This window comes from Terrapene carolina, unplaced genomic scaffold (assembly GCF_002925995.2).
Source record: "Terrapene carolina triunguis isolate 2854851 unplaced genomic scaffold, T_m_triunguis-2.0 Scaffold676, whole genome shotgun sequence".
In the NCBI taxonomy this organism is placed as follows: Eukaryota; Metazoa; Chordata; order Testudines; family Emydidae; genus Terrapene; species Terrapene triunguis.
In genome coordinates, this window is record NW_020665027.1 from 354,463 (window position 1) to 376,622 (window position 22,160).

The 22,160-nt window shown below is 45.9% G+C and overlaps 1 protein-coding gene across 4 annotated transcripts in view; it reads left to right on the top strand.

The window, feature by feature from the left end:
• Positions 1-22,160, top strand: part of STIM1 (stromal interaction molecule 1) — a 154,738-nt gene that overhangs the window by 126,578 nt on the left and 6,000 nt on the right. For 3 of the 4 annotated variants that reach the window (XM_026659790.2, XM_026659791.2, XM_026659793.1), the window contains 6 exons: positions 1,046-1,223; positions 7,810-7,987; positions 12,055-12,222; positions 17,149-17,249; positions 18,430-18,665; positions 19,758-19,838. In XM_026659790.2, coding sequence (XP_026515575.1) covers positions 1,046-1,223; positions 7,810-7,987; positions 12,055-12,222; positions 17,149-17,249; positions 18,430-18,665; positions 19,758-19,838 — 942 coding nt within the window. The remainder of the gene's footprint in view (positions 1-1,045; positions 1,224-7,809; positions 7,988-12,054; positions 12,223-17,148; positions 17,250-18,429; positions 18,666-19,757; positions 19,839-22,160) is intronic. The other variant, XM_026659792.2, reaches the window with a different exon arrangement.

The window sequence follows — 22,160 nt, forward strand, 5'->3', positions numbered from 1 at the left end:
GCACTGCTTCAGGTAGAATAAACAAACAGTTTATTAACTACAAAAGATAGATTTTAAGTGATTATAAGTCAAAGCACAAGAAGTCAGATTTGGTCAAATGAAATAAAAGCAAAACGAATTCCAAGCTGATCTTAACACTTTCAATGTCATTACAAACTTAGATCCTTTTCACCACAGGCCGGCTGGTTGCTCTTCAGCCAGGCTCTCCTCTTTGATCAGCGCTTCAGTCGCTTGGTGGTGGTGTCTGTAGATGGAAGTAGAAGAGAGAGGAAGAGCATGGCAAACGTCTCTCCCTTTTATCATGTTCTTTCTTCCCTCTTGGCTTTGGACCCCCCCCCCCCCTTCAGAGTCAGGTGAGCATCACCTCATCAGAGTCCCAAACTCACCAAGGGAAGGGGGGTGATTCACTCGAGAGTCCAACAGATTCTTTTGTTGCTGTCTAGGCCAGTGCCCTTTGTTCCTGTGAGGCTGGGCTGGGTTTGTCCCATACACGCCCTGTTGAGGTGTGAACTGCCCCTCTGCTCCTGGAGAGTTTTTGCCTGGGCTTATTTTAAGCCATAAGGATACATTTTCAGCCTCATAACTATATACATGAAATTACAACCTATAACATCACTATAACAACCATGCTCAGTGCATCATGAGCCTTCCGAAGACACCCAACATGACAAACTTTGCATTGGATACCACACAATCATTTTACAAGAATGAACGTGGGGGTGCTGGGTGTTCCCCCGAGGTACAGAGCGTTATACTGTTCAATTAAGGGTTCTTATACCATGCCCGTCACCGTAGTGTCTGAGCCTTCTCTCCAGCATTGGTTTGGGATCATCTGTTAAGGAAGGTAGGTGTGTTTTATGGTGATTTCAAGGGGATTTGTAGGTATGGGTGGGCATCAGTCCTTCCTGCCTGCTGTGTTTCTAGGTCCATAATTCTTTCTAGTGTGTTAATTTTTTCCCTGTGGTGCAAAGAAAACATTGCAAAGCAGATCATCATATTTCCATCTTTGAATTAAACTATCTATTTGCAACTCTTTTTTCCCCAGTAACTCGTCATAACCACCTAAAGGATTTCATGTTGGTGGTGTCCATTGTCATTGGAGTGGGTGGCTGCTGGTTTGCCTACATCCAGAACCGCTACTCAAAGGAGCACGTGAAGAGGATGATGAAAGACCTAGAAGGGCTTCATAGAGCTGAGCAGAGTCTACACGACCTTCAAGAAAGGTGAGTCCTACTTAAGCTTTGTCTGGAGGTGGGTGGTTAAATCTCCACTGTTAGTTTGGATTAAACCAGTAGCAGTCAGCCTCTTATTCTGTGAAGGTGTCAGCCATAAGTACCTGACTGCTTAGGTCATCATAGCAAACCTATTACCCAGTTGGCATTACTGATGTGACTGCACAGTCTTTGAATGCATTTGGTCAGCTAGTTAAGAAATTTGGACATAACCCCACCCTTGCCACTCCCTGCACAATGTGCACTGGTTAGATGTACTTGGGATGTGCCCCATCAAAACTAGAATAGTTAAAACGACCCTCATATGCTATTATAAAGCCTACTGCTGTCGTGTGAAGTCACTATGCTGAATTGGCAGCATGAGGCACAAGCATCTCATGTATTTTTAGTGGACTTGAGCAGCACAAATAGCAGTTAAGGCTGAATGCTGATTTCCACCTTAATTCCCTTTTGTTGGTTGCTCAAGTTTTTCTCAAATTTCGGTTGGGCTGTAATTTTTAGAAAGAGAATGAATTTTGTAGGACCGTTTTCACCAAATCAGTTGTGCTGTCTTTGAGACGGTTAAATATGAAGGGCCTGGTTCCCCCCCCCCCGAGTCCGTCATATTCCAACTAGAACTTTCATACTTTGATCATTAACAACTGCACGCACTCCGATTCTTACCTAACATGACTTGGATGCCCCTGCTGTAGTTGACAGGGGCTTGACACCCTTGTGTTTGAGCCTATTGTCTTACTTTAAATGGGAACTTGCTACCGATGCGTCATACTTTCCTGTGCTACAGCAGTGAAGCTGGTCAGCAATTGTTCCTTTGTGTCAGTCCAAACGATACTGAAAGAAACCAGAATTCTTCTGCTTTCCTTTTAAAATCACAAAATAGACCTGCTCCTACAGGAAAAAAGGGTCTTTCAAAAAGAATGTTAAGTAATCTGGCTCCTTCAGAATCCATCATCTGGACTGACTCAGGTTGCATCTTCATATTAGCCAAGAGAGAGGGTGAAACGCATCAATATTCTGGAAATGGTTCAGGAGAGGAATTTGGCCAGATTTCCTGATGGCTTCAGCCACCGCTTCCCAGGAACTACAGGGATATCCAGTTCTCATAAGTTGTTTACTAGGAAGCACAAAAAAAAGTTAGAAAATTCAATACAGGAACATTAAACATAAGCAGCTGAACTGTCTCTTGTTCATCATAAAAAAGTTTCATTTCTTCTTTGGCAAAATACTGTGGGCTGAAGAATGCAACTTTTACTCACATGAGTAATGGTATTGACCTCAATGTGGCTACTTACATGTGTAACGGCTGCCACAGGGCTTATATATGGACAAAGGGCTACTACTGACAATCTCATTTTCTTTTTTTTTTAAAAAGGTTAGTTTCTTGCTGAAATCACCATTTTTAACAGAGCTTGTCTGTAATTATTTTTACTTGTCTCTTGAATATAATTTTCAAAGATAAAGAGTCCAGTCTGGTTGCCATAGAAGTCGATGGCTAAACTCCCAATGACTGCAGTGTGAGCAGACTTGTATTCCAATTGTGTGTGTGCACTAGCTAGCGTGAAAAGTTGCCTGTACATGTGCCAGCATCTCAGGAATGTAAACCTGCCGTGAAGATTTTTACAAAACACTTCAGCCATTGGAAACAGTGCCATATACACACACGCAGTACTGGAGCCCGGTTCCTCACCTATCCTGTCAGAACAGCTGGCAGAGAATAGCCCTGCTCATGGGTGTTGTGTTTGTGAGAACTTTCTTCTGTCAAGTAGCTCTGTGTGATGACATTAGTTGGCATTCACCTGAAAGGAAAGATATGTGTCAAGATGATGGTGCCAAACTCCCTGCCTTCCCTTCTCAGTGACACACACATATGATCTGCTTTGTTCCTGACATGAAGAGAGGGAAAAAACTACATTTACTGTATGTCTTTGAGGCAGCCAGTTCTGAGCAACAAATAATTTCAGAGTTGTGTATAATTTTACCATTGCCAGATTGGCAATTCTCCGAAGAAAAAGGATCTGCTAAAGTGAGAAACCATTAGGATTTCCTAGCTGAAGTGACTGCCCATTGAGATAATTACTGTAGAGCATCCGAATTTTACTCTGTACCTTTAAGTGTATGCTTTTAGGTAGGACCTGGAGGTAACTGCTGAGTTTATACTGGGGATTCAAGAGTAAGTTACCCTGTAGGCACTGGGCCTAAATACTAACATTGCTGCAAACGTGCTGTGTAAGACATGACCTTGGGATCTGCCATTGAAGATAGGACAACAAACAAGGAGATGTGCCGGTGAACATTAGCTAATGTCACCTAAAGCCAAACAGGAAGAAACCTGAAACCGCACATGCCAGGCACGGCTAAAAGCTTCAGAGACCTCCTCCTGACAGGTCTGCAGAGCATTAGGGTAGGAAGGATTGTCTGTGGATAGAGCACTGACCTGGAAGGAAGGAGGTGAGTGATCATTTCCTGGCTCGGCCACAGACTCCCTGGTGACCTTGTGCAAACTGACTTGCCCAGGGTAGACTCAGTCCCCTTCTGTAAAAAGGGAATAACACTCCCTTACCTCACATGCTGCTGAAAGGATAAATGTATTAGTCTGCGAGGTGCTCAGATGCTACAGTGACAGAGAATGCTACGTACAAGACATCTTTCAGTGGTCCAAATGGAAGTCCTTCCATGGTTCTCTTTGGAAAATTGTGAATAATCTGGGTTCCAGACAAACGATGTGAGTCACCCTGAAACAGGTGTCTGTCCCAGGTGCTGTGTACATAATGCCTTTCCCACAGTCTATCAAATGGCTACTCCGTTGCCTCACTTAGAACTTCGTGAGGGCCGTTGAGATACCTAGAGCAGGAACGGTTGATCCAGCAAGCCAAATTCTGTTCTAATCTAGAACATTTACAGGATATCCCTTAATGGAGACTGTTCCCAGGAAGTCTTGCTTGTACTTGCATCAGTGTAAATTCAGAATAACTCCACTGAATTCAGTGGAGCTCCACTAGTGTAAAACTGGTGCGTGTGTGAATCCAGTCACATTGACTGAGAACATGCAGGGGAAAGTTGTTGTTGTCTCTGGTGAGCAACAGAGGAAATGATGGACTGTCGTTTTCATGAAACATGAATAATGAAAGGGTGGGGAACAGAAGAAGTCTGACTAGTGCATTCAAGAGAAATCTTAAGGATTAATCCTCCCACTCCCTCCCATGACACACACACCACCGGGACATTTCCCCTTTAAACAGAGGGTATTCTAATGTGTGTGGAGTATTAACAAGCTTAGAATGGAAGTGATGGAGCAATGATCCATGGAGGGCAGAGAGCGTGGGTTTATCTCTAAACTTGGAACGTCTCAATAGGATTGTTTTAAAATTAGGAATGAAAACATTTGTGTTTCTCAGCAGAACTATAAATTGAAAATAAACCCTTGTCCAGCAACACAGCCAACAAAATGGCTGAAAAAAGTCCCGCCCATCCAAATTTTGTTTTGAATTGACATCTCTACACCGTGAGGAGGCTTGTGTTTGCAGTGTTCTCAGTGAATTGCACTCTTCAGTGGACCAGTGGACTGCTCCTCTCTAGCCTCTGCTCCCAAAACATGGGTTTCGTTTGTTCATAGTAATGTTTTGAAATGCGTCTTTAACATTCTTCCCATTTTTTAAATCTGGGCTGTGAAGTAAACAGACGACAGATGCAGTCCTTTAGTTTTGTACAAGGTCTCGAAGAGAGCAGTCGAAATGTGTATATTACACAGAGCAGAATTCTGCGATAAGGATCGGCTTCACCTCATTTTGTTTGTTTGTATCTGAATGGTCACTTGTAGGCCCATGAACCAGGCATTTCTCAAAGTCTTGTGCATAGAAGCAAAGTCTCATGCAGGCAAGTTCTGCTTCCCTATCCCTCTTTGAGCTTTAACAAAAGTCAACCTTCCTGGCGTCTGGTTTGTTCGCACAAGTTGCTTCCCACAAACACTCTTCTTGGGGCTGGAGGTTTTCCTTGCCATCCCTCCTCAGAGGGTCTTGATTACTCCCAGTACATCTAAAGGAAACCTGCCAGCCAAGGCTGCTAGTGGCCTGGGCAAGTGTCCTTGCCTTTGATTGCAGTTTGTTCCTGGCGCACCTCAGAGCCGCTGTGCTGCACGTATCTCACAGTCCTTTCCCTTCTTTTGGTTTGGAAAGGGGGGTAAATAATCAGAAACTGGGCTGTTATTCCATTTTGGGGATTGGACACCCTGAATAAGAAAAGATTTGGTGACTGGAAATGCTTTTGCTTTTAGCTGGGATGATTCATCTTGCAGTTTAGTTTTTAAAAGTCGTCCGCAGCCTGGTCTATAGCTATTTTCGTAGCCAGTCATTGAATCTTTACGCTTAAGCCCAGTAATGGTTTCGTTGGCTCAGTTTATGCCTGCCTGACCTCAGAAAGCTTTTATCCTCATAACTACTAAACCATACTGAAGTTCTCCTAAAACTCCAACAAATCCTAAAAAGGAAACGGACTGACCAGAACATGGAGTATAAATAGAAAGGATGGTTTTGTTTAAGTTGGGACCGGAACCTGACCTGCAAGGACAAGGGACAAAAATGTCTTCACAATGCACTCTGGGTCAGAAGGTCTCTACTATTTAAACACACTGTTGTGTCCGGCTGTTATTGATTTACCTTCTACTGCAGCACAGGATCTCTGGAGAAAAGAGGAAAACAGCTCAGAGTTTAAGGTCAGAAGGGACCATTAGATCATCTAGTCTGACCTCCTGCACACCGCAGACCATAGAATTTCATCCAGTTACCCCGGCATTGAGCCCAATAATGTGTGTTTGACTAAAGCATCTTCTAGAAAGGCATCAAAAGATGGAGAATTCACCACTTCCCTTGGTAGTTTGTTCCAGTGGTTAATCACCCTGTTAAAAAGTGTGCCTTATTGCCAGTGCTTAATTAGGTGCTGGGGGCTCAAGCAATTTTTTTACTTTCATAACTGATGCGGCAAGCCCAGAGGTGCCGGGGCCATGAACTGCCAGGCCCAGAGGTGCCGGGGCCATGAACTGCCAGGCCCAGAGGTGCCGGGGCTCAGGACTGGCACAAATTAAGCCCTGCTTATTGCTAAGTTGAATGTGTCTGGCACAGCTTCCAGCATTGGTTCTTGTTCTGCCTTTCTCCACTAGATTAAAGAACACTCTAGTACACAGTGTTTTCTCCCTGGGAAGATACTTATACATCATTAGTTTTTGTAGCCAAAATGATAAAGTGAACCCCGCCCCCAAACACACACATTTCAACTGAATAAATGCTGCAGAAACATTGTCTTAAAATTGGCAGTCAGTCTACCTGTTAGAAATGATCATTGTACTTAGTTTATTTTAAAGAATAACTAACATTTGGAATTTGAAGTGGTTTTGGTGACAAACACTAGAGATTTTTTTATATGGAGATATACCTATCTCATAGAGCTGGAAGGGACCTTGAAAGGTCATCGAGTCCAGTCCCCTGCCTTCACAGCAGGACCAAGTACTGTCCCTGACAGATTTTTGCCCCAGATCCCTAAATGGCCCCCTCAAGGATTGAACTCACAACCCTGGGTTTAGCAGGCCAATGCTCAAACCACTGAGCTATCCCTCCCCCCTCCTTTGTACAGGCCAGTTGGAGTGAGTCAGATAGAATTTGTCCTAGTGCATCCTCTCCTGCTTTGCACTCCCGTTTTCTTCCTCCGTAGCTTAATTCTTCCTCGGTGCACTCAGGAGGCTGCAGCGCCAGGGGGCTGTGTCAGAGGGAGGTAGCAGCAGAGACTTGGAAGCAAATGAAAATGCAGTAAAAAGCCTGACCCAGCAGGCTGAGCGAGGGTACCCGGAAAGCTATTGAAAAGAGCAGTATTGGGTCCTTGAAACTCCTGGGATGCGCCAGCATCAGTTTCCCCGACCCAAGGGTAAATAATCTGTAATTTTCTCTTGCATCCATGCAAAATCAATACTGATTTAATCCCATGTTGGAGAAAATTAACCACTCCTGGGAGGAGGGTGTGTCTGAATTTGGATCCAGTGGGAAATGGAGTATGTTGGCAGATCTAATTTGCAAATATATACGTGCGCAGCCACGTCCCGAGGCCCATTAAAACTCAAGTATTTATCTCCTTGGAGTAGAGTGATATAGATTATGTCCATTTCCATAATGGCGAAGGCCTTTGTTTCTGGGTTTCTGTGAATGCGCAGAAGAATCAAATGAGTTTGCAGCGCATTTCATCAGACTGTGGCTTGTGTTCTTCTGGTATTTCAAAAATAAACGTGGCTGAAAATCTGAAGTTGATCATTTTAGTTTCATGGCAAACTTTTCCTTGAGTTTTCTTAATGTTGGAGTTTCAGTGCCCAGAGACTCTGTGCTGAGTTGTGCTTTCCCTCTGGATTTACAGCAGCATCTCTCCACTGTTATCAGTGGAGTTTCTCTGGGTTTACACCAGTGCAGGTGAGAGCAGAGTTTGACCTTGTATGTCCTCACGTGTGTGCAGCTAATCATGCAGTAATTGCTCAGTGGGCTCCTTCGCCCAGGGACACACAGCCCTGCGTGCACTAGCAGTTCCCTGTGCCTGTGTGCATTAGGCTGCAGAAGGCCCAGGAGGAGCACCGCACGGTGGAAGTGGAGAAGGTGCATCTGGAGAAGAAGCTCCAAGACGAGATCAGCATCGCCAAGCAAGAGGCACACCGGCTGCGGGAGCTGCGCGAGGGGACGGAGAACGAGCTGAGCAGACAGAAGTACGCTGAGCAGGAGCTGGAGCAGGCAAGCATTGCATACCATACGTACAAGCAGAAACGGGGGGCGGGACACCCACACGCTGTATGGCCATTGCTGCATCCCCCTGGGAAATACAGCTAGACTCCCCTTAGTGTGCCCTGTTGCCACCGTTCTCCCAGTTGACCTTAGGGATAGGAGAGATCCAACTATCTCGGCCACTTTCCCCCAAAGGCGCCTTCTCATGGGGCCCATCCGTGCTGCTCTCTGCAGTCACCAGAGGGGATCCCTGGAGAGCAACACAAGACACGCTTCCAGTGCTGAATGTGCTGCCCCTCACTCCATAGCCTCTGCTGTCCCCGAAGGGAAGGTATGGAGTTTGATCCATACCTCTGATCCTTCTGTGCTGAGACCCAACCAGAGGGCTGGCCCCTTCCCCTTCGTACGGCACTTTACGTACTGTATTTTAGGAGAACTTGAGGCAGCAATTAAATTCATTCTAAACTGCTTCTGCAACACCTCATCCCCCTCTTCCCCTAAAAGCCTCCAAGCAACTTAAACACTTGCTGCCAGAGTTGAGTATTTACATACATATTTGACCATGCGTCTGACGAAGTGGGTATTCACCCACGAAAGCTTATGCTCCAATACTTCTGTTAGTCTATAAGGTGCCACAGGACTCTGTCGCTTTTTACAGATCCAGACTAACACGGCTACCCCTCTGATACTATTTACATACAGTTTCCCAAGACAGTAGTTTCCTGTTTAGGCTATCGCACACAAATACACCTCAAAATATGCTACAGTCCAGCACAGCCACCCACGTGTTGTCACGTAAATACAAGTTGTATTGTTTGCATTGTGTGTGTCAAGTCACACCCATTGCCCCCTTCCCTCCTCTTTAAATTTGTAATGAAAGCTGAAGCCAGCGGTGACTTAACCAATCTGTTGTTTCTTAGAGGCCTTCCTGTGGGATTCATTGAGTGGGTGAGTAATGGCTTTATCCACCCAGTGTGCACTGCGTGATGTAACACAATCACCACTGAAATGAACTAGAGGCCACAGATGTAATTCACTAGCCACTCCCACTGCCCGTACAAGCCAAAGGCAACCTGTCAAAAGTCTAAGATACTTTTGGGTCCCTGTGAATCCTGAAATCTGAGCTGCTCTTGCACCAGTTGATGCTGCGAAGAAGATGATCTGGTTTTTCAAAGACCGTGTTGGAGGCTCCTACTGAGAGCAAAGTTAGCCAGGCCTTAGTGAGATGGGCTCGTCTGTACTAGAGTTTACACACCGACCCCTTCCAGTGATGTCAAACCCCACCCAGATTATAAACGCTGCTCATGCTTCAGTCTTTCCAGAGCCCATTCTCCCCTTATGTATTGGTCCCCTGACAGCCATTTTACACTGCTACCTTCCTGTACACTTTCCCAAACCAGATTTTTTTGTTTCCATGTGAACCCTGCTGTTCATAAACATTTTGAGCAAATGTCCGGTCTCAGAGCTAAGTGGTTCATCTCCACAGTTCTGCTCTGCCTGTGTGCTCAGCACTCCCAGGCACTCAGATACCATGGGGTTGGGGGTTGGGTCAGAACCTAGATGGATTAGAGAGGACAGAACTCCATGTATGGTAGGAGATCAGATCAGTGGAAGTTGAGATTGGTGTGGAGAATTTAGTCCATCATGAAGATTATGATGCTGACCCTGTATTTCTATGAACAATTTAGGGAAATTACGTTTAACATTTGTTAAAATTGCAGACAGTAGTAAAATGGTGGGTAGTTAACTCTGGAATGTGGCTGCTTTATAAGTCCCTCTAGACCAGTGGTTTTCAAACTGGGGTACGTGAGCTCTTGTCAGGGGGTACGCAAGAAAAATCCTGTAATGGCAGACAACACATTTTGTTTCGTAAGACGTGGCAATCTAATCATAAAGTATATTATGACCCTATCTCACATGAGGGTACGCGGTAGACTACTTTATTTGGTAAGGAGTTCACAGCCTAAAAAATGTGAAACCCACTGCTCTAAATGGACTGGCAAATGTGCTCTCAGATAGAATATGAAATTTCAAATGTCTGAGTGTAGTGTGATGTCCTTGGCTAGAAATAATGCTCAAGCCAAATGCAGCTTAAATGGAGCTGAGTTAGTTAACACGGTAAAGGAAACTGATCTGGGTTTACTGAGAGATTCCTTTAAACATTTACATTCTCAATCCGGTGTGCAGCTGTCTATCCTGGAAAAAGAGAGGGTGTTCGCCAAAGCTATGTTGACACATGCTTCTTGCTAGCAAGGTGCTAACGTGGTCTGAACCCTAGACAGGGCCTGCTCCAACCCCCAATAAAGTCAATGGACAGACTCCCATTGAGATCACAGGGTGCTGGATCAGAGACAGAGTGAACAGAGAACGCAAGTGACACTTTTATTAACAATCCAAGGTGTTGTCCCAGTTACAGGGACATGGTTAGGCTCTGCCCACACTATAAACTTTAACTGTGTGAATATCAAATCAGGGGACAGCTGTATTTGTACTGTAGATGGGGCCTAAATGTGGTGGAACAAGGGTGGTGTAGTCATTAAATTAATGGAGATATCCTAGAACGGTCCTTGAAAGGTCATCAAGTCTAGCCCCCTGCCTTCACTAGCAGTACGCAAGTACTGATTTTGCCCCAGATCCCTAAGGTGGCCCTCTCAAGGATTGAACTCACAACCCTGGGTTTAGCAGGCCAATGCTCAAACCACTGAGCTATCCCTCTCCCCCTCTGAAGGAGCCTGTTTAAAACATTTAGGGTTGGTGTTAGTACTTTAAAAGAGAGAGCACACTATCTACCCCTTAAAGACAGCCTTAAACACAGTAAAACCGTCTATGTTTATAATCAGGTTTGAGAGGTACAGTGATGTAGGGGTTAGAATGCACTGCAGGGAACTAGGTCTTCTGGGTTCTGACCCTCTCTTGCTGTCATTCCAAGTAAGCCACTTAGCCTCTTTGTACCTCAGTTTCCCCATCTCTAAAACGAGGCTAATGCCTCATCAACATTGTTTGAGGTTTAATATTTGCAAAGCACTTTGAGATCTGATGAAAGGCACTAAATATGTGTAAATTCTTGTTAATGATTACCAAAGACATGCATTTGTCCAAGGGTTTTGTGCCTTCGGTGTGCCTGCCACCCCCTGGTTTTTGATCCTCCTCTGAACTCGGAGTTCCTTCAAGTCCAGGCCGGGGAAGAGGTTTGGCTGGGCTGCAGAGAGAGGAATTGCGGATGGAACATGTAACTATTCTGACCAAGCAGCACACTGTGTGTCTAAATGTTTCTGTCTTTTTGCTCCAGTGTGAAAGTCTCTTTTTAACAAGCCCTTTGTGTTTGGTTTGGTCACTGTGCTGAAAAGAGGCAGCTGCCTGCTCAGAGTTGTTAGCATGTCTTTGCTTGAAGGAACGCTGCAATTCCATACCTTGCAGATCAGAAGGGAGGGGGACAGAGATTTACAGGGCTTGGAGATAAACACTCTGAATACCTTTACTCTGGGCTTGGTTCTCCTCTCATCCAGTCCAGTGTTATTCCACTAAATCAACCGTAGTTACTCCTCTTTTCCCTCACACCAGCGTAAATCAGAATCAGGCCCTCCATCTTCACAGGCGTAGAGAGATGGACTAGATCTGCATTGCATAAACAGCCTGCTTAACCAAGCTGGTAGCTGAAGTGATAAGGGACAACCACAGCCCAATTCCTGATAACGGTAGAGCAAAACGAATCGGAAAGGGACCCAGCCTGCAGAATGGAGGGAAGTCCTGTAGGTTGCTCCAATTGCTCATGCAGCAGCTTCTCCCGTGCAGGATGACCCCCAAGGAAGAGAATGGTGCTGTCCTACCCCCCGGTAGCAAAGTTGTCCCATTGGCTCAGTGCACAGGAATTCTCCCTCTTATACTAACCCCAAGCCACAGCCAGGAGTGAAACTAGGCTTGCTGGAGATTGTTTTTCTTTTTGGTACCACTACAAGTGTTGGGCCTGCAAAAAACTATCCGCTGAAGGGACTACCTTGGAGAGTGCTAACTGGAATGAAAGGGTCCCCCTCCCCCTCCTAGGCCTTCCTGTAATGCTGTGACTGTTTCCGTTACAGGTCCGAATGGCGCTGAAGAACGCAGAGAAGGAGCTTGAATCCCACTGTAGCTGGGCCGCACCAGAGGCCTTGCAGAAATGGCTCCAGCTAACCCACGAAGTGGAGGTCCAGTACTACAACATCAAGAAACAGAATGCGGAGAAGCAGCTGCTGGTGGCCAAAGAGGGGGTGAGAACTTCAGTCTCTTTAGTCCTAAATTCTTCCCTCCTTGAGGCTGGGGAATGAAATCCATAGATACTGTGACAAAGTTCCTCCTCTAGCTTGGTGGGTCCTGCGCTTATTTGCGGATTTGCTCACCTCAGAGATTCACCTTGTGGGTCGGGAAATAGCCCAGAGACCTTCCTCTCTGGTAGAAGCCACAGTCCAGATCAATTCCTCCTGTGTCTGATCAGGAGCTGGGAGGTTTGGGGGGAACCTGGGCCCACCCTCTACTCCGGGTTCCAGCCCGGGGCCCTGTGGACTGCAGCTGTCTAGAGTGCCTCCTGGTACAGCTGCACGTCAGCTACAATTCCCTGGGCTACTTCCCCAGAGCCTCCTCCCAACACCTTCTTTATCCTCACCACAGGACCTTCCTCCTGGTGTTTGATAACGCTTGTGCTCTTCAATCCTCCAGCAATACGCTTTCCCACTCTCAGCTCCTAGCGCCTCTTGCTCCCAGCTCCTCGCATGCACGCTACAAACTGAAGTGAGCTCCTTTTTAACTCAGATGCCCTGATTAGCCAGCCTGTCCTAATTGATTCTAGCAGTTTCTTCTTAATTGGCTCCAGGTGTCTTAATTAGCCTGCCTGCCTTAATTGGTTCCTGGTTGTTCTGGAACTGCCCCTGTTCCCTTACCCAGGGAAAAGGGATCTACTTAATCTGGGACTAATATACCTGTCTTCTAACACTCTCCTATAGCCATCTGGCCTGACCCTGTCACAATATTTACAGCCTAATAGATCTAGAACGTCTCTCTCTCTGTGCTGTTCTCTCCTGCCTGCTCCCATCTTTTCTTTCTGCGAACCACCTGCTGATTGATCCTGCTTGCTTGCCGTAGTGCAATATAAGGAAATACTTGCTTGCGGGGACTCGACCCCAGTCCTATTGCCACGTGTTGTGCTTCGTAGCTCTGGTTTGGGGAGATATCGTGTAACATCTTGACAATAGTATGTGACTGTTGCTCAGTGCATAGAACCATAGAAATGTAGGACTGGAAAGGTCCTTAAGAGGTCCTCTGGTTCATTGCTCCACCCTCCCCTGGCGTTGAGGCAGGATCAAGTAAACCGAGACCATCCCTGTCAGGTGTTTGTTCAACCTGTTCTTAAAGCCTCCAATAATGGGGATTCTGCTGCTTCCCTTGAAAGCCTGTTGCAGAGTTTAACTATCCTTGTAGTTAAAAAGATTTACTAATATCTAACCTAAATCTCCCTTGCTGCAGACGAAGGCCATCACTTCTTGTCTTACACAGTGGACATGGAGAACAATTGATCACCATCCTCTGTAGAACAGCCCTCAACAGATTTGAAGCTGTTATCAGGTCTCCCCCTCAGTCTTCTTTTCTCAAGACTGAGCATGCCCAGGCTTTTTAACCTTTTCCAATAGGTCAGGGTTTCTAAACCTCTTATTAGTTTTGGTACTTTCCTCTGGACTCTCTCCAGTTTGTCCACATCTTCCTTAAAGCATGGTGCTCAGTCCTGAACACAGGACGCCAGATGAGACCTCACTGATGCTGCAGATAGTGGGACAGTTACCTCCCGTGTCTTACATATGACACTCTTGTTAATACATCCCAGAATGATATTAGCTTGTTTCAAAACTGAATCACTTTGTTGGCTCATGTTTAATCTGTGATCCACTATAACCCTCAGATCCCTTTCGGCAGTACTACTGCCTTGCCACTTATTCCCCGTTTTGTAGCTCTGCATTTGATTTTTTCCTTCCTAAGTGTAGTACTTTGCACTTGTCGTTATTGTATTTCATCTTGTTGATTTGAGACCAATTCTCTAATTTGTCACGGTCATTTTCAATTCTAATCCTGTCCTCCAAAGTGCTGGCAACCCCTCCCAGCTTGGTGTCATCTGCAAATTTTATAAGCATCCTCTCCACTCCATTAGCCAAGTCATTAATAAAAATATTGAATAGTACCAGGCCAAGGACAAAACCCTGTGGGTCCCCATTAGATACATCCTCCCAGTCTGACAACAAACCATTGACTACTACTCTTTGAGTACAGTCTTTTAACCGTTTAACCACCCACCTTACAGTAATTTCATCTAAGAACATAAGAATGCCCAGACTGGGTCAGACATCGTCCACCTAGCCCAGCATCCTGTAGTCTGGGAGTGGCCACTGCCAGATGCTTCAGAGGGAATAAACAGAACAGGGCAATTGTCGAGTAATCCCTGCCCTGTAGTGCAGTCCCAGCTTCTGGCAGTCAGAGGTTTAGGGACACCTGGAACATGGGGCTGTGTCCCTGACCGTCTTGGCTAATAGCCATTGATGGACCTGTCCTCCATGAACTTATCTAATTCTTTTTTGAACCCCATTATAGTTTTGGCCTTCACAGCATCCTCTGGCAAGGAGTTCCACATGTTGACTGTGCATTGTGTGAAGAACTACTGCCTTTTGTTTGTTTTTAAACCCACTGCCTATTAATTTCATTGGTGACCCCTTGTTCTTGTGTTATGTGAAAGGTTAAATAACACTTCCCTATTCACTTTCTCCACACTATTCATGATTTTATAGACTTCGATCTATATTCCCAATCCCATAGTTTTCTCTTTTCTAAGATGAACATTTGCAGTCTTTTTAATCTCTCCTCATATGGAAACTGTTCCATATCTCTAATCATTTTTATCCTCCTCCTCTGTACTGTTTCCATTTCAAATATATCTTTTATGAGATGGGGTGGCCAGAACTGCACAAAGGATACAAGATATGGGCATACCATGGATTTATATAGAGACATCATGATATTTTCTCTCTTATTATCAATCCCTTTCCAAATGGTTCCTAACATTCTGTTGGCTTTTTTGACTGCTGCTGCACACTGAGCGGATGTTTTCAGAGAACTATCCACAGCGACTCCAAGATCTCCTTTTTGAGTATTAACAGTTAATTTAAACTCCATCATTTTGAATGTATAGTTGGATTATGTTTTCCAATGTGCATTACCTTGCACCACATTTCCCTAGTTTGCCTGTGAGAATGTTATGTGGGACTGGGTGAAAAGATCTATCACTTCTACAGCTCTCCCCATCCACTAGGCCAGTCATCCTGTCAAAGAAGGAAATTAGGTTGGTTTGACAAATCCATGTTGGCTATTGCTTATAATCCTATTAACTTCTAGGTGCTCCAAACTGATTGTTTAATAATTTGTTCCAGTATCTTTCCTGATATCAGAGTTAGGCTGACTGTTCTATAATCCCCTGGGTCCTCTTTATAAAAACAGGTACTGTGCTTGCCATTCTCCCGTCCTCTGAGACCTCGTCCATCCTCCTTGAGTTCTCAAAGATAATTGCTAATGATTCAGAGATTGCTTCAACTGGTTCCTTAAGTACCCTAGAATGAATTTCATCAAACCCTGTCAACGTAAATACATGTAACTTATTTAAATATTTTTTTAATCTGTTCATTCTCTCTTTTGGCTTGTGTCCTTCCCACTTGTTTTTGATATTGGTTGTGTTGAGCATCTGGTCACCATTAACCTTTTTAATGAACACTGAAGCAAAATAGGCATTAAACACCTCAGCCTTCTTGATGCTATTCATTATTAGCTCTCCTTCCCTGCTAAGTAGTGGCCTTATACTTTTCTTCATCTTTTTCTTGCTCCTAATATAGTTATAGAACCTCTTCTCATGCCTTTTATGTCGCTTGCCAGGTGTAACTCATTTTGTGCATTAGCCTTTCTGATTTTGTCCCTACATGCTTTAGCTACTTTTTGGTACTCATGCTTAGCAATTAATCCATGTTTCCATGGAGGTTTGATGACCATGGATACATGATGATATCTCATACTGGTCCATGATGCATGATGATATCAGGTACTGGTGTCATGTTTTACATTTTCAAAGTGCTGCACAAACCTTAATTAAAGCACCCAACACAGTTGTTATAGACACTTTATAGATGGGGAAATTGAGTCACAAAGAGATGAAGTGATTTGTGCAGCGTTATACAGTGAATTAGCGCCAGAGCTGGGTTAGAACCATTGAGTTCTAGGCTCCCAGCCGCATACTCAGCCCACTGGGCCACATTGCTGCTCACTGAGGAAGTGGCTCTTTGGTGGATAAGTTTAAACCTGCTAATGTGCATAACTAGTTGTGGTGTGCAGTGTCATGCATTGTGAAACGTCTGTGAAAGGAACTCTCCACAGCCCCAGTGAGAGCAAATCCGGCCCCAAGTGTCACACGTATTAGGGCAGAGAAGTTTTTGACATGTAAAATGTGTATGTGGTCTTCACTGGCCAAGTCACTTCTCTGTTCCCAGCTGTTTAAAATCTTCTGAGCGAAGCAGAGAGCAGGAAGCTATTGCAGCCAATGTGCTTGGCTCTCTTGACGTTGTACAGCAGTCAGAGGTGACAGGACAAATATGAATTTGTCGGTCTTATCACATTCTGACCACAAATGCTGTAGCACTTCAGCCATTTCCCCGGGTGGTGTCAGCTGCAGCGTTCCTGCCCCCGGTTTGCCTTTTGCAACTCTGCAGCAAACATTATTAGAGCATAAAGACCAAGGATCTGTATGTAGGGACTTAAGATTCAAATATACACAGTGTTCTAAAGAGGAGGCAAACCCCCATTTCAGGATGTTAGGATCCTGTTGATAAAGCTTTCGTTGGTCTTTCTGGTAACGAGCCTGTGGCGCGGGAGGAGTCCTTAGCTATGCAGTTGTAGCTGGTGCTCTGAACTCTTGTCCTGACTCCGCTCTCGATTGACACCCTAGCCAGCATGTTACGTGCCATAACACCCTTCGCTAAAGTGACAGTTCAAGCTACTTGCGTGTGTGCAAACAGCCACAGGACTATTTCTGTCTTATCCTGTTCAGGATATTATTGTCCTGGAGGAAACACAAGGGCTGATTGTTCCGGTGACCTTTTTCTGTTAATATGTTTCAGGCTGAAAAAATTAAAAAGAAGCGAAACACCCTCTTTGGAACATTTCATGTTGCTCACAGCTCATCCCTAGACGACGTTGATCATAAAATCTTAACTGCAAAGTGAGTATCCACCGCATGTCTTCCTGCCATTTCCCCCAAATCCCTCCCCTCCCATGCAGGTGGCTGTAATACATGCATGTCAGTAAAGCCTGTTCTCATTTTGCTTAGCCTCATTGGGGCAAGGCACAGACGTCCACCTCTACGGATCCTGAACCCCAGGGAAAAGTCATTCCGTAAATTTGTTAGTCTCTAAGGTGCCACAAGTATTCCTGTTCTTTTTGCGGATACAGACTAACACGGCTGCTACTCTGAAACCTTCCATAGTGCGTGTTCTGCACAGCCCGTTCTAAATCCATTCTGTTGCACAGCATGAATTTGTTGGCCTTTCCTTTGCCTCAGTAGAAGTTGATCCTTATTTAATTCACATTTGTCAGGTTTTGGTGAATGTGTGAAATGTAACGGGTAGCTAGTAACATTTTACCCTGTTAAGATGGAAAATTGAAGACCCGGACCATTTACAGGTATTACAGATCCCATGTTTCTGCTCAGAGAGAGGGATGTTCTCCCCTGAGGTTCCAGTAGGACAGGGTTTCCTGCTGTAGCCTGTTGCTATATGCTGTGGCCATGTTCCCTCTGTGGTTGGTGAAGTTGTTCATATGGCTGATAAATCTATTCCTGTAAGTCCCTTCCTGTCATGGCGGAAGCATTCATTGGGATTTTGAGAAGATGCCTACCTGTGAACTCCATCACACTTATCCATCAAATAACCTGAAGGCTCATTCATTTTCACTAGGGTAAAGCTTCAGACACCACTAGCTTATTCATCTTAAAATTGATTCATTCATCTTACTTGTCTTCCAGGGTTGAGATTTTCCAAGCCAGCTGGAGGTGTTAGCCAGACAGCACCCGTAAAAATCCAAACGAATTAAAATCTCCTGGTCAGCTTTAAAAATCCCAACCCAAGACTCTGAGATTTGCGTGGCTCAGAGCTGTATCACAATACTTTGACACTGACTCTTGTTCTCACACTGAGAACCTGTCTAGGGGTTAACACACAGAAAAATCCCATTCAGAAGTGGTTACAACGGAAGGCGGTCTGGAGAAATACACACAGAGAGGAATCTCAGCTTAATCTTCTGACTCCCTGTTTCAGACACACTGGGATCTTCTATCTGGTGTAATTTGTTTCCACTGTTCCTCATTTGTTTTTCCTTTTCCCTTGTTCGAATCTTGTTTTCAGGCAAGCCCTGAGCGAAGTGACGGCCGCACTGCGGGAGCGCCTACACCGCTGGCACCAAATAGAGCTGCTGTGCGGCTTCCAGATTGTCAACAACCCTGGCATCCACACGCTAGTGACAGCCCTGAACATCGATCCCAGCTGGGTGGGCACCTCCCGGCCCAACCCAGCACACTTCATCATGACTGATGATCTGGACGATCTGGACGAAGAGATTGTCTCTCCCATGTCCATGCAGTGTATGTATCCTCTGCTAGATGATGCGCACTGAGGCGAGTTAGCACTTAGCTACTGCTCCAGTGAGGGCACTGTGATACTCTAGATAGATAGGTGCAGAGAGCTGGGATATATTGGAAGGGAACGGTGTAGCCATATTGATTTTTAAACCAACAGAGAAAGCGCGAGAGTCATTCTAGTGCTGGCATGTCAGTATAAGCCCCACCTCCATTGCTGGAGGTATTTGGAAGCCATTAACTCCAGAAGTACTTACTAGCTCCAATGATGGAGAGACGTGTTGCTGCCCATGTTCTTCATGGCGGCCTATGATAGAAGTGAAGACAGAGCAGGAAGTTCTCAGTGTGAGCTGGGCAGAGGAAGAGAGGGCAGTGGCACGGTTGGAGGAGCAGTGGGTCCCGGCGATAACCTGGCTGAGGCTGACTTGGAGCCACTTACCAATGATGGCTTCATTATAAGCATGACAGGTGTACCAGCTAGAGATTTGTCCGAGGAGACAGGTTCCTGAGAACCTGCTGCTAGGATTTAACCAGGCAAAAATATATCCACAAATCTTAATGGAAACCCCTGAGTACAAATTGGAGTGAAGACTCCAGATTTGATCCTTACGTGATATGGGCCCTGGGCTGAATTTTCATGTCTCAGACTTTGGGTGCCCCATGGGAGACCCCTAGGGCTTGGGTTTCTGAGGTACTGAGCACCTGCGGTTCCTGTTCAAATCAATGGCCAAGGTTCTCAGCTGGTGAAAATCAGGCCAGCTCAGCTGATGTAATGAAGCCGCGCTGATTAACATCAATGAAGAGCCTGTCTGGCTCACGGGGGGCTGCGTGTGCTCAGCGCCTTTGCAAACCAAGCCCATGGCATCTCAAGTTGGGCTCCCGACACGAGTGACCCTTCAGTGTCACTATTGCCCCGCCCCCCGGGGCTCAGGGAGTGCCACTGCCTGTGTGCAGGGGTCCCTTAGGGGAGGAGGGCAGTTCTGTGGTTGATCCATTCCTGTCCCGTTCGGGTTGAGAATGCTGCTGAGTGCCAGTGATGATTATACCTGTAAATCAAACTTTTCTCTCTCCCTTTCAAACCTGATTGGCTAACCCCAGACGCGGCCTGGCTTTTGGGGCGCAGGTTCAGTGACCGCTCGTCTATCTCCACGGAGGATCTGTCCCTCTGGAAACACCCCGGTTTGGTTCTCTTGGTTTTTTTTTTTTCACCCGCTGGACTAAAATATATCCACAATTTTTCCAACTTTTTGGCACAAAAACTAATACACACGCTCTTCTCCAGTGAGCAAATTAGCAAATTTACTAACCTCTGGGCAGAGTCTGCTGGGATGAAGAAGAATTGCATGTTAGCTCCTTCCTCCTCACTTTGTGTTTTGGATTTTTAAAACCAAGGTTTGAAAGGCAGTTTTGGTCAGGGCTTCCCTGCTCCCCTCCCACGTCCTGGAGGACCCGGAGTATCAATAACAACAGTGCCCTCCCTCTCTTGGGGTGATTCGGGCTGATGGAGGGAGATGTCAGCCACAGATGTGATTGTTTTGATGCTATATACAGCACAGTGGAGACCGCATACAGCTTCTGGTTGGAGGGAACATCTTAAGCGATTCCCCACTTCCTCTGGTTAATTTTCCCTCAGTGGAAGTGTTGTCACGATACAGAGCCTGTCTGTGTGTGATGGCGGAGGGAGAATGTGGAGCTTCCTGGAGATCTGCCTCTAAAATATAAGAGGCTGGGGTCATCCTGCTAATCAACAAAGTAGGGAGCAAGATACCAGATGGTTAGGGTTTGATCCTCCACTGGGTTACAGCAGTGGAACTCCATTGACTTCAGTGGAATTATGCTGGGGTAAACCTGGAGTACCAAGGCGATAAGTCAGGCCCAGAAAAGTAATCAAGGCCTTTGATGGACAATCTGTTCATATTTATAAGTCAGAGAATCCTCATGTAAAACAGGGACACACTAAGGTTGTGAGTTACCCTAGACCACACAGGGTATGTCTGCAGCAGGGTAACATCTATGGCTGGCCCGGGGCAGCTGGCTTGGGCTCGGGCGCTGGGGCTGAAAAATTGCTGTGTAGACGTTCGGGCTCGGGCTGGAGCCCTGGCTCTGGTACCCTCCACCCGCGCAGGGCCCCAGCTGGAGCCTGAGTGTCTACCCAGCAATTTTTAGTCCTACAGCCCAAGCCCGATTCAGCTGACCCAGGCCAGCTGTACCTGTGCCGTAGGGCTTTTACCGCCATGTAGACGTACCCACAGAGACCGAGGCAGGATTTGAACCCAGGAGCCTTGACTCCCAGTCCCGTGCTCACTACAAGAGCTTGGTAAACAAAACCCAGCGGCATGACAGGAGTGTAAGGGACAAAGTTGGGGGATGAACAGCATGAATAGATCCCAAGGCCAGAAGAGACCATTGTGATCATCTAGACTGACCTCCTGTATAGCACAGGCCCAAGACCTGCCCCAGAATGGAGGAGGGGAAAGGCCCGGTGAGGAGGATGTGTCCCAGTAAGGAAAGAAGAGCCCTCAGGAGATCTGGAATCCCACAAACGTATCCCCCTCCTCCAGCTGTGTAATAGAAAAGCCTCTCCTCCGAAGGCAGAGTAAGACCCCACCCGGGCCGCTTGACTGTGCCAACATTGGTTCACGTCAGCAGAGCTCCATTTGAAGAAGAGGAAGGCGTATAGCCCGAATAGCCCCCAGATCTGGCCCCTTGCTGCTCCAGCTCTCTCTCCTCCTCCGGCCACCTTCCTGACGAGTGTTTCAGGAGCTAGAGATTTAGCTTCGATTTTAGCTCCACGTGACTTGATTTGTTAGGTTTATTTCAGTTCAGGATCCAGCAGGAAATAAATTCTAGAAATGTTTAGGCTGCACAGTCGAAAGAGGGCCTCTGAAAGAATCATTGGTTGCAGAGAATAGCAGTAAGGGAACGGAGACCCTCATCAGTGGGAATCTCCTGGAGGAAACCCTGTGGCTAACCCTGAGAGTGTTAAGACAGCAGTTTGTTTGGATTATTTTTGTTGCATTTCTTACTATACAGTGACATTCCCCTTATACTGCAGTATACCCAGGCAGTGATCACTCCGGAATCTACGTATTTGAACCACAGGAACCCATGTTCTCCTAGCTGTGGAGTGGGTTTGACAGCAGCGTTTTGCTGGTTCTTCAATTCCCAGAAGAACTCTCCCTATACTTCACTTCTGAACTTTTCTGTCCATTCACCTTTTTAACCATTTTGACATCACTGTCTTATGTGTATGCATCTTTAGACGCCAGAAAGTTTTGAACCCCCCTGCAAAGGAAACATACCGAACAGGACAGCCCAAAGTGCAGCCCAGTGACAAGTGTAGCCACAGTCACCCTTGACTGCCGTAGGGAGATGCAGTCTATGGAATGCTGTGTCCCAGCATGCAATGCTCTGTCTTGATCTCAGTGGCCATTGCAGATACCAGAAGTCGCTGCAGGATATATCCTTACTGAATACAGGGGCAAGACTCATCTGCTCCAA